Below are 11,604 nucleotides of genomic sequence, written 5' to 3' on the forward strand. Positions count from 1 at the left end.
AGGCACTTTTTCTGCCATCAAAGCAGCGTAGAAATCTGGGAGGTCAAAGGTTATGTTTTCATCAGAGGGCGGGGCTTAACCTAGACAGGAAATGATGATAGTAGAAGTGAGCAAAGTACAGGTTATGTTTTGGTCCACAGAAAAAATCCATATAGTAATGAGCAATATAAAAGCCTTAGTAAATGACAGTATCCATCATGTGGCATGGCAGTTAAACATGGCACGAAGAAGAAGATAATCCACCCCATTTCAAATTATTCAAGTTATTTAGCACACATGTGCTAAATAACTAGTCTAGTGACGTAGATTGGATGCGTTGTACATTTAAGTTTCTCCGAACGTTTCAATATGAGGGGAGGGAACACATCTTCTTTCGGTAGGACTATATGCACACTTCTGCTTGTGGACACTGGGAGCTGCCTGGTATCACCATTATCCAATACTGTTGGAAACTGGGAGCCGCCCAGTTCAATGACATGTGTCTAGTGCCGGACACCAGACCAGCTGCCCAGTATCACCACAGTCTACTCCAGTAGAAACTAGGTCAGCCACAATACAGGACAAATCCCGTTAACAGGACAAAAGGACACACACACGGATGCGTGACCGACGCAGCCTTCAGTGAATATTTTTGTCAACTCAGAAAGACGATTTAAACAGAAATGTAGCAAAGCTGCAAAACCAATAGAACACACCAGACTAGCTGTTTTAAGTTGCTCTCCATCGTATCCTAGTGAGTTTCCAGAGCAGGCTCCACCATAAATAAAGCTTCCACAGTTTCGGTTGCCTCATCAATTCTTCATGAACGATGTAGAAATAATCGTTACCTTTTTCTTTTGGGAATCTGTAGCCTCTTTGCTTCACTTTTCCTCCTCTTCTCTTCTTGTTGTAGTGCTCAGGGCGAGTCTGCAACTCTACTGAGGTAGGGTATTCCACAAACACACACACACACATACACACACACACACACACACACATAGTGTTCATTAAGCCATAAAGAATAGGGGTAGAGAGAGAGAGAGAGAGAGAGAGAGAGAGAGAGAGAGAGAGAGAGAGAGAGAGAGAGAGAGAGAGAGAGAGAGAGAGATGGGATACTCCCTTTACATCAGTTACTATAGTAACAACAGTGACTCCCAAATCCTGCCTACACACACACACACACTCACACACACACACACACACTCACACACACACACACACACACACACACACACACACACACACACACACACACACACACACACACACACACACACACACACTCACACACACAACCACACACATAGGCAGACAGAGCGGCCCAGAGAGAGAGGGAGAGACATTCTTGCATTATTTTGGCCTATTCAGTCTGAACCCCAGTGAATGCAACCCTTTTCCATGGGCCTCACCCCCCTCACTTCCCCCTCCAACACACACACACACACACACACACACACACACACACACACACACACACACACACACACACACACACACACACACACACACACACAGTCCCCCAAACTAAGCTAACAGAATCACCCAGACACACACACACACACACACACACACACACACACACACACACACACACACACACACACACATCCATTTACCTAACCCCTTGATAGTCTTTTATATTAGTTTCATCACGTCACTACCCCATGCTTCCAACAACTAGATAAACTGCCCCTAGCTACTAACTACATGAACTGCTCCTGACTACCAATCATTTCTTTATTTGTTGATTAAAGACAAAGATTAAAAACACTGTACCTAACTCAATTCACTTACCCTAACTACCAATAACTAGAAAAACTTGCCCTACTTACTACGGTAACTTCTCCTATCTACCAATAACTACAGTAGATGAACTGTCCCGAACTAACAACATTAACTAGGGCTACCTCTCTTACTACTGATAACTAGCTTCACCAAACTAACAACATTAACTAGACCTACCTCTCTAACTACAGATGAGCTGATAACTAACTGCCCCAAACTAACAACATTAACTACCTCTCCAACTAACAAGAACGAGATAACTGTAACAGTGCCTGGCTTAATCAAAAGCAACCCCATTTGTCTCTTAAATACTACCGTAATGTCACTCACATAGTGTAACTAACACACCAGATATAAGGTCCTAGAGCGTGGGCTGAACGCGTGAGTAGCCGGGCCCTGCTGCTACACCGTCTGTCTGGAGGCCACGGGGGCCACTAGCTGGTCTGGGTCACTCTGGTCCTCAGCAGACACATGGACTGCTGGGGTTTGTTGGATTGGTTGTACAAGATGATTGTCAAGGGCCCGTTTACACGAGAGAAATATGTGTGTGTGTGTGTGTGTGTGTGTGTGTGTGTGTGTGTGTGTGTGTGTGTGTGTGTGTGTGTGTGTGTGTGTGTTCTGCCATATAAAACCTTGTCTATAGTTGTGAATGTAGATTATAACATTTAGTACAATGCTCCTTTTAGCTGTACAACCCTTCACATTGTTTTATTGACCAAAATATTTAAAACTTGTCCTCTAGATAATTAGATTTCACTGCACACACCCACAGAAAAAAGTCCCCAATACGCAACTGACTATGGTATGATGATGTATTCATGGTATCATTATATCATCCTCAGCTGCCTAGCCTGTTGACTCTATATACCCTAACCCTATTTACAAAAATGAGACTTAAACTATAGAAGCAGAAAATGTGTTAATCTATCTCACTTTTGCTCCATCCATATTTGACAGCTTTCCCAGAATGCATCAGTAAAGTCTGCCATTAATGTCCATTTACCTAATGGATCGGGGACAAATTAAATTAAGTTAATTCAATGGGGCATATCATTAGATGGTGAGGTTAAAGCATTAAAAGCAGGACAGTTATTATGGTATCCGACACGCTATCAGTAATCGGGAGCAGGAATGTTAATGGTCTCTAATCAGCTAGTCTGACAAGTGCTTGTCCCAAATACACACACACACACACACACACACACACACACACACACACACACACACACACACATGCACACACGCACACACGCACACGCACACACGCACACACACACACGTACACAGAATCACTGACACACACACACACACACACACACACACACACGACATTTTGGCAACATTATTATGATGTATAATCTTAATCCCTCTCCGCATGTCCCTAAGAGAGTGACCTGTTTCCTCCCAGGTCAATTGCCGCTGCCACCGCTTTCTTCCATGTATAGCCTGGCATGTCTCACGCACCCCACACCTCCTCCAGCGGCATTCCACTCCCTCTATCTCCCCAGTCTATTTCCTACTCTGTGCTTCTCCATCTATCTCACTCTGCCCCCTCCCACTCCCTCCCCATGCCCTCCCCAGACACTATAAATGATCCAGGGATGAGTTTCCACACTTAGTGCCTTTCCCCCCCCTGTCTGTCTCTCACTGTCCTCCGCTTCCCTCCGCTCTGTCTCCGGTCCCTCCAGCGCCATGGCCCCCAAGAAAGTAGAGCCCAAGAAGGTGGAACCCAAGAAGGCTGAGGCCAAGAAGGAGGAGGCCCCGGCCAAGCCCGCCGCGGCCGCCGCCCCCCCGCCGCCGCCCGCCCCGTCTGACGAGCTGGACCTGAAGAGCGTGGTGGTGGAGTTCTCGGCGGACCAGGTCGAGGAGTTCCGCGACGCCTTCACGCTGTTCGACGAGACGCCGGCGGGCGAGATGAAGATCCGCTACGCGCAGTGCGGCGACGTGATGAGGGCGCTGGGCCACAACCCCACCAACGCCGAGGTGCTGAAGCTGCTGGGCAAGCCCAAGCCGGAGGAGATGAACGCCAAGCTGCTGGACTTTGACACCTTCCTGCCCATGCTGCAGCACATCTCGCGCACCAAGGAGCAGGGCACCTTCGACGACTTTGTGGAGGGCCTGCGCGTGTTCGACAAGGAGGGCAACGGCACGGTGATGGGCGCCGAGCTGAGGCACGTGCTGGCCACGCTGGGGGAGAAGCTGAGCGAGGACGAGGTGGACCGGCTGATGCTGGGCCAGGAGGACTCCAACGGGCACATCAACTACACCGAGTTCGTCAAGCACGTGATGGCCGGGTAGAGACGGAGGGGGAGGTAGACGGGGCCGGGGAGAGACGGGTCTCTGGTTTGTGTTGAAGGTCGAAGGGAAGGGCAGCCCCCCCCCCCCCCCCAAGGTCGTTTAGTGGCGAGCTGGGAGTCATCAGCCAGCGCCTCACACACACACATGCACATGCACACACACACACACACACACACACACACATGCAAACACACACACACACACACACACACACACACACACACACACACACACACCGTAATGTTCTCTCTGATTCTCTTGCCTCTGCTCTGTAATATTATAGTCATTAATATATGTCTACTGGGTTGATTGTGAAGACTTTCTTGGACTCATTTTTCTGTTCATTGAACGTTTTATTTCCAATGGGTGTCATTCTGTCCTTTGAATCAATAACAGGAAACTGAAACGATATTTCGAAATGATAATTGTTGAAACGTTTCATTGCTGGTTTTTCGTTGCTGTGGGCTCCTTTAATAAATCCTAAACTGATTCTGGGCTGTAATTAAAAAGTAAATTGTATAATTGCCATTATTTATCAATTCAGTTTTTGTATTATTAGTTTATTAATCTATCTATCTATGGTTATTTATTGTAGAACAAATACCTACCCTGGGACATCACACTATATCTGGTCAGTTATCATTCTGTGTTAATGTTTCTCTACATACATACTGTGTATTAAAAACATACATTTTTATTTTAGCATATTCTTATTTACATTTTAAATGTTATTAATTCTTAATACTGCTCTTCACTTCTCCTATCTGGGATTAAGAAGGTCCATCTTGTTATACCAAACAGCCCTAAACTGACAGTGTGCGAGAGAAGCCATACTGAGGTGTTAATGGGTCATTTTATTTCCACTCTGGAGCAGCTGTACTGAAGTCTTACACCACTGAACTACAATCAGAAACAATAGCTTCGCAGGGCCATCGCTACAACACATTGCATGCTGGGATACATTTTGATAAACTTGCGGGCTACAAGGAGTACAAAATACTTTACATATCTCAGGGTTAAAGCGTCTATAAGGCTGATATCCAGCCAGTGTAGTATTGTTATAATATATGAGTAGCTCGCAGGAGCAAACCGGTACGAACCGACCAGCACGCCAAGACTGCATGTTCATCGGATATTAAAGTATTACAAACGTGTCCTCATAGAACTACCTACATCATAGATTCACTACTATAGTATACTATTTATAGAATAAATACAATGTCCTTCATGAACAAGAATAATAGTACGCATGTTACCATGGCTCTGTAACCATGGCAACGTGGAAGACGCTGTGATTTTTGGATAACACGCGGCATTGATTTTGGTAAAACAACTGTCACGGGCCAAAGGCGTTTCGCTACTCTCAATCATCTGGCTGGCAGCATTAATCAACCTCTAGATTACCTGTTAGGCTAAACAGATCCCAAGTCCTGTTGAAAAACCTTTCATCGCATTGTGTCTTTACACCAGGATTAACTCCTCTAGCAGGACTCTCCAAGCTGGGCTAACCGACCAGGAACAGTTCTGTCCGTCCGTCCGTCTACATCTAAAGGCTTCGACATGCTTCTGTGATGATATATGTTAATGTAGCTGCAGCTGGTAGAGGAGCAAAGTGCCCATAGCATCCACATGTTGACAGAAGCTTGTTTTAGGTTGTAGGATAGTAGTTCATGACCACCGCTCTCATATCAGTGTCTTTTGCTCTGATTGGCTGGCCAGAGACGTGGGACCTATCCCGTTGCAGGACTTGGTAGAGCCTCTCTCATTCTGGCAGTCCGTTTGTGCATGTGCTGGCCTCTGGTTGGCCAGCTGGGAGTAGAGGAGGGACTTGAGAAATCGTGGATAACTGTCACTCTCCATCAAGCTGTATATCTGTTCCTGTGCCAGCTGGAAGGAGGCGGGGCCAGGAGCCTGACGCAGGTTCTGATTGGTCACCTCCCTGACAGATGAATCCACATTGACCTGTAGGAGAAAGGGGCGGTGGTCAGACCAAAGACGGACAGAAAGCTGGACATTCACATGGACAGATGAACCTACGGACAGGCAGGAGTACCTGTCTAGCAGCACTTGTCGAGATGAACTCGTTGAAGATGCTGTGAGCTCTGGTGGCCATCTTGTTCACCGTGCGGGTCTTCTTGTACTTATCCACAGCCAACCAGAAGTCCAGGTTTTCCTCGCTGAACTCTGACCTCAGGAAGTGTCGAAACACTGCCATGCCATCTGATCAACCGGGAAAGAGTTTTAACATATGACATACGGTATAAGCTGTTCATGTGTGTACAGAAGTGTGTGTGTGTGTGTGTGTGAACCTACATTTGTTGGACAGCAGAGCCTCGAAGCTGTCCGCCCACCTCCACACCTCCTCCAAGGGAGGTCTGTAAAGAAAACAGAGTTAGAAATGAGTCTGTTCATGTTTAAAGAGCAAGTGAACACCAAGCGTTGTCATATGTTTTATATGATTGTCAACATTGTAATCAATGCCGTTTTATCAGTGTTACTGAAGTAAGATCGTAATTGAGAGGAAACAGCTGCCAGTCTCCGCCAAACACTTAACGTTCTACTCCGCTGCGAACACCTAGTTGCCAATTTAGGCGAACCTTGCAGTTGGGTATATACAAAGTTTTATTGCATTTTCATGTTGTTATATAGTTACTCATTCAGAATCAAGACGATGCAACTTTGGCACCATTGAGCATTTTGATTCATGACCTTGAAAAGTATACACAAAAGTGAAATAAGCAAAATAAAAAACATGGAGAATTTTTTTATACAGAAAGGCTTGCAAACATTATATCTAGAAATCAAATTGACCAATTTAGCTCTAAAAAATTTGCAGATGGCGTTCTGTTCATGACGGCGGAGGGGCTTTTTTTGAGGCTCTTCAACGTGACGCCCGAGGGCCCCCGGGCAGCGCGGTGTGCGTGGACGCGTGGAGCTCTGTCCGGGCGTAGGGTGGAGAGCGGCATCCGAGAGAAAATGAAGCTTCTCAGGCACGACGGTACCAAAAAAAAAGTTTCACAAAGTTGCCGAAGGTCATAACACAACCGCCCTCCCCCCCTCCTTCCTAGAACTCTCAGGCCAAAACCAAACAATGAATAAATCTGAAAGGTTATCCCGTCAGTCTGTTCACGCACAGTTCACGTTGTATCTCTCTGAGGGTACAATTGTCTGAGTGTGTTTACCGGGTGTTTCTGAACGCTCTCTCCAGACTGTTGGCGTTAAAGTTGTTTTGTCGCCGTAGAAACGCCATGCGGCTTCTGATGTCTTCAGCCCTGAACAAAACACACACAATTTTCACAATTCTTCAGGTTAGCGGGGAACTTGAGTATGAGCAGGGAAATGACAGATCTACGGGGACATGTTTGTGTGTGTGTGTATCCACTTACAAGCTCTTCTTTCTCTTTTGTTGGCCGTATTTACACTCTCTGTCCTGGAAACGCACGTGGAAAGACAAAGACAACCAAGGAGCCAATTTAGGATGGTCAGGTGACAGGTTGGGTCATGTGATTAACATTTAAGGGCATTTAGCAGATGCTTTTATCCAAAGCGACTTACAACAGTTAATACACACATTGAAACACAGACCGAGTCGACATCCAGCTCGTCAGGAGCAGTTAAAAGTGAGGAACCTTGCTCATGCACACGACGACCCTGAGCTAAGAAGAGCCGGGGATCGAACTAGCAACCTTCCGGTTACAAATCAACCTGCTCTACCTCCTGAGCTACGCCGACCCGTGTGACGATGACTCAACCAATGGACAGCACCCACCTTCACCCCGTTGAGGAAGTGGAACATCTGTTGGAGGGACCCCCCCTCTCGGGTCAGCTCCCTCCTCAGGGTGTGAGGGGAGGGAGGGCGGCGGCCCCGCTCGGGTTCAGAGGTCGAAGGTCGTGTGAGCCTGTGGATGGTGCTGTCGGACAGGAAGTAGGGGGATCGGGGTTCCTGGAGAAGGGATCCTTCAGAAAGAGAGCGTTGGAGGGAACGCGGGGCTGGGGGAGAGAGAGAGACAAAGAGGATTAATGTAACGCTACAAAGACAGGAGACTCCATTCATTTAAAAACACACATTAATTACACATCACACACATCGATAGTCAGCAGGTCAGAGATCATTTATTGGCTGATGACTAATAAATTAGTCAAACTAGTCAAACAAACAACGAAAGCAAATGCATAAGTTGACAAAACAACAGTGAAAAACAGACAAACAGACGGTGCGCGTATGCCTCACCTCCTAGCCTAAAAGGGGAGGTACACTCCTCAACCACATCCTCCCCCTCTTCCTCCTCCTCCTCCTCCTCCTCCTCAGTGCTGTGGCCCCCCCGCTGGGTCCTCCTAGCGGAGCGTACCATGTCGTAGGGGGGTGGGGGGGAGATGGGGGGGAGAGGCGAGGAGCAGCAGGAGAGAGGCGCCGAGTCCCCCCCCCAGATGCTCTCGGAGGCCTCGGAGACGCTCTGGCCCTCGCCGGCCTGTCGCTCCTCCCTCTCCTGCTCCCTCTCCCTCCTCGTCTCCCTCCCCTTCCAGGTCCTCCCGCAGAGCCGCTCCGTCACCCTGTCTCCCTGCGCCTCCTCCTCCTCCCCCCCGCCGCCGCCTCCCCCCCCCCGCCTCTCCCGCTCCCGCCACAGCGGGGGGTAGCTGTTCCGTTTGGAGGGGGGCTCCAGGGGGGAGGCCAGGATCCACGGGGAGGGGGAGGGGCCGCAGCGCTCCGGAGAGAAGGGGAGGAAGTGCGGAGGAGGAGGGTGAGGATGAGGAGGGTGAGGAGGAGGAGGAGGAGGGGAGGAGGTGCGCAGAGGGAGGTCCGAAAAGGTGGCGTAAGGGGAGGAGGGTCTGGAGGAGAGGTCCAGCTGCCCCAGGGACAGGAGGCTCAGGTCCCTCTGCAGAGGAGGGGAGGAGAGAGAGAGGAGAGGGAGGAGAGGAGGAGAGAGAGAGGAGAGGGAGGAGAGGAGAGAAGGAGATAAGAAGAGGTAAGGAGATGAGATTGAATCATTGTATCATGTAACATTACAAACTATTAAATAGACAACTTTTGTTGTTTTTCTAAAGATGTAAATACGGTTCAAACAAGCTAGTCTGATCGTGGTCCTCCTTGATTACAAAAAATCGGGCTGCAATTCGATTTTCAACCTGAAGATGGCAGCAAACTCTTTAGGTTGAGCAACTACATGTAGTTAAGACAGAGCAAACAAGTGATATAGTATCTACCTTGTGTTGTTATTTTGGCCAGAATATACAGAAACAGAATATACTATTTGTATTCAAAGGCTGCCAAACCATCGCAAACACTGGCCTGTTTATATATCAACACATAAACACTGTTCTGCTCATCTACCTCATGTATATTTCAATTTTATAATTGCAATACTATTATATGCTGCCATTGCACTGAACTGCCTTGCACTATATTTATATTTATATTTACTTAAATCTCTGACCGTATACATTTATATTTAAATCTGACTTTACTGATATTGCACCATTTCTTCCCTCTCCTAAATTGTTATTGTATATTCTTCTTTTTTGTAAATTTGTCAATTATATGGTATTGTCATACTGTACACAGCATTGTTGCGTAACGAACGTCGTGAAAACCCTTGTAGCTAACGAGGGCTCCAGAGGTACTCGTAGAGCGCAAAGAGTATCGTTACTATAGCCTCAGTGGAATCATTCCGTGGTATTGGATCTGTTTTATTAAAACAGATCCAGCACGTAATGTCCAGCTGGCGCAATTTCGCAATACCCCCAAAACTGTGGTTACCGCCGATATATTACTCGTAGAATACTGTTAGATTTAAACAGCAAAGACAGAGACGATGTTAGAAGTCAAGTCTGCTGTTGGCCTTGATGGGGAGATTCTTTTTGCTGCCACAAAATATAGTTTCATCAAACAACATTCCTGCGTCTCCCCCTCCTACCAAGCCCATTTCAGCATGAAATTTTTTTACGAAGCATCGAAAGATCCTTCGTGAGAATGATCGTACGAGCGTGGATCCATCGTTATCGGGAAACTGGGCCCTGGCCAATAAAGCTGATTCTGATTCTGATTCTGATATAAACATGAGAGGCAGTAAGATGAACTTTCACCTGGTAAGGTGGACCAATTACAGGTAACAGACACGTGGGAAAAGTTTCATAGAGATGGAGGCCAAATCGAAACTTTGGTTTCTGGACAGAAAGCTGCCATGATGCCTCTGCCCATATTTAATTTAAAGCATCTGGGCTTTTCCAGACAGGGAGGGAGGGAGGGAGACAGGGAGGGAGGGAGGGAGACAGGGAGGGAGGGAGACAGGGAGGGAGGGAGGGAGACAGGGAGGGAGGGAGACAGGGAGGGAGGGAGACAGGGAGGGAGGGAGACAGGAAGGGAGGGAGACAGGAAGGGAGGGAGACAGGGAGGGAGGGAGACAGGGAGGTCTACCTGGTTGCTGTGTGGGGTCTCCACGGGGACAGCCAGCTGTTGGGTGATGTTGTCATGGAGACAGAGGCTGACTCTGGTCTTCTGGTCGTGGCTGAAAGCCTCCAGGCTGATGTCACACTCCCAGTGCTCACACACACACTGGGCCAGATAGAGACGCAGGGGCTCAGAGCTCACTGGGAACCCAACACACACACACACACACACACACACACACACACGGAAAGTGTATCAAGACACATATTACTCATTTATGCTAACATAGCCAGAAATCCATGTAAAATGTGTGTGCATGTATGTGTGTGTGTGTGTGTGTGACTGTGGTGTGTGGATGTGACTGTGTGGTGTGGTGTGTGTGTGTGTGTGTGCATGACTGTGTAGAGTGTTTGTGTGTGTGTGTGTGTGTGTGTGTGTGTGTGTGTGTGCGTGTGTGTGTGTGTGTGTGTGTGTGACTGTGGTGTGTGTGTGTGTGTGTGTGTGTGTGCATGTGTGCGGGTGACTGACTGTGTGTGTGTGAGTGTGAGTGTGTCTAAGTACCATAGTGCAGGCGGGTGTTGTGAAGATACAGAGGACTCTGGAGGACGTTACAGCGCCCGGCCTCGTCCTCTCTGGTCAGTAGGACCAGGTCTGTGTAGATCAGCACGGTCACCTGCAGGGGGCGGCAGAGAGGCCACATGTAGAGAAACAGCACCGCTGCATACCAGAGTGACCCTTAACCTTTGGGGTCCGCTGCTGCTCCTGATGGTGGTCTGGGGCGGGGGTTACCGTGGTTACCTTGGTGGGCTGTAGCGATCCCTGATGCAGGACCATCTCCTCCGCCATCAGCAGCGTTCTGTCCGCACTGCACAGGTCCAGAGGCTACCATGACGACAACAACGACCACAGGCTTGTGAGTACACACACACAAGAACCCACCAGTAACACAACACACAAACAAATGCAAACACCAAAAAAAACAACAACGATAGATCGTTGTTGGTCTGCGTTCTCACGGTTCTCACCTGGACGAAGACGGGGAAGATGAGGGTTTTGGGCGCCAGCGCGCCGTAGGCTCCGTAGCCGGAGCACGGCGCGTGGGACTGGACCATGGTGCAGTTCTGGTAGTTGTTATAGCAACCGGACAGGACGGGTGT

The 11,604-nt window shown here is 48.2% G+C and overlaps 1 protein-coding gene and 1 pseudogene across 2 annotated transcripts in view; one reads left to right on the plus strand and one right to left on the minus strand.

Moving 5' to 3' along the window:
- Positions 1–3,456: 3,456 nt before the first annotated feature.
- Positions 3,457–4,062, plus strand: LOC311342954 (myosin light polypeptide 6 pseudogene; annotated as a pseudogene). Its single transcript has one exon. The product of its transcript is annotated as a myosin light polypeptide 6 pseudogene (transcript).
- Positions 4,063–4,818: 756 nt separating this feature from the next.
- The window catches only part of LOC311343549 (regulator of G-protein signaling 3-like), a gene marked incomplete at its 5' end in the record, with an annotated part of 26,459 nt that continues 19,673 nt past the window's right edge, over positions 4,819–11,604 (minus strand). The window contains 11 exons of the mRNA XM_084468423.1: positions 4,819–6,024; positions 6,116–6,282; positions 6,376–6,437; positions 7,245–7,334; positions 7,449–7,492; positions 7,832–8,052; positions 8,294–8,936; positions 10,475–10,647; positions 11,009–11,120; positions 11,246–11,329; positions 11,473–11,604. The exon at positions 11,473–11,604 is cut by the window's right edge and continues 176 nt beyond it. Of these exons, the coding sequence (XP_084324549.1) occupies positions 5,746–6,024; positions 6,116–6,282; positions 6,376–6,437; positions 7,245–7,334; positions 7,449–7,492; positions 7,832–8,052; positions 8,294–8,936; positions 10,475–10,647; positions 11,009–11,120; positions 11,246–11,329; positions 11,473–11,604 (2,007 nt within the window). The 3' untranslated portion in view covers positions 4,819–5,745. The remainder of the gene's footprint in view (positions 6,025–6,115; positions 6,283–6,375; positions 6,438–7,244; positions 7,335–7,448; positions 7,493–7,831; positions 8,053–8,293; positions 8,937–10,474; positions 10,648–11,008; positions 11,121–11,245; positions 11,330–11,472) is intronic.

This window comes from Micromesistius poutassou (genome assembly GCF_964030765.1).
Source record: "Micromesistius poutassou genome assembly, chromosome: 5".
In the NCBI taxonomy this organism is placed as follows: Eukaryota; Metazoa; Chordata; class Actinopteri; order Gadiformes; family Gadidae; genus Micromesistius; species Micromesistius poutassou.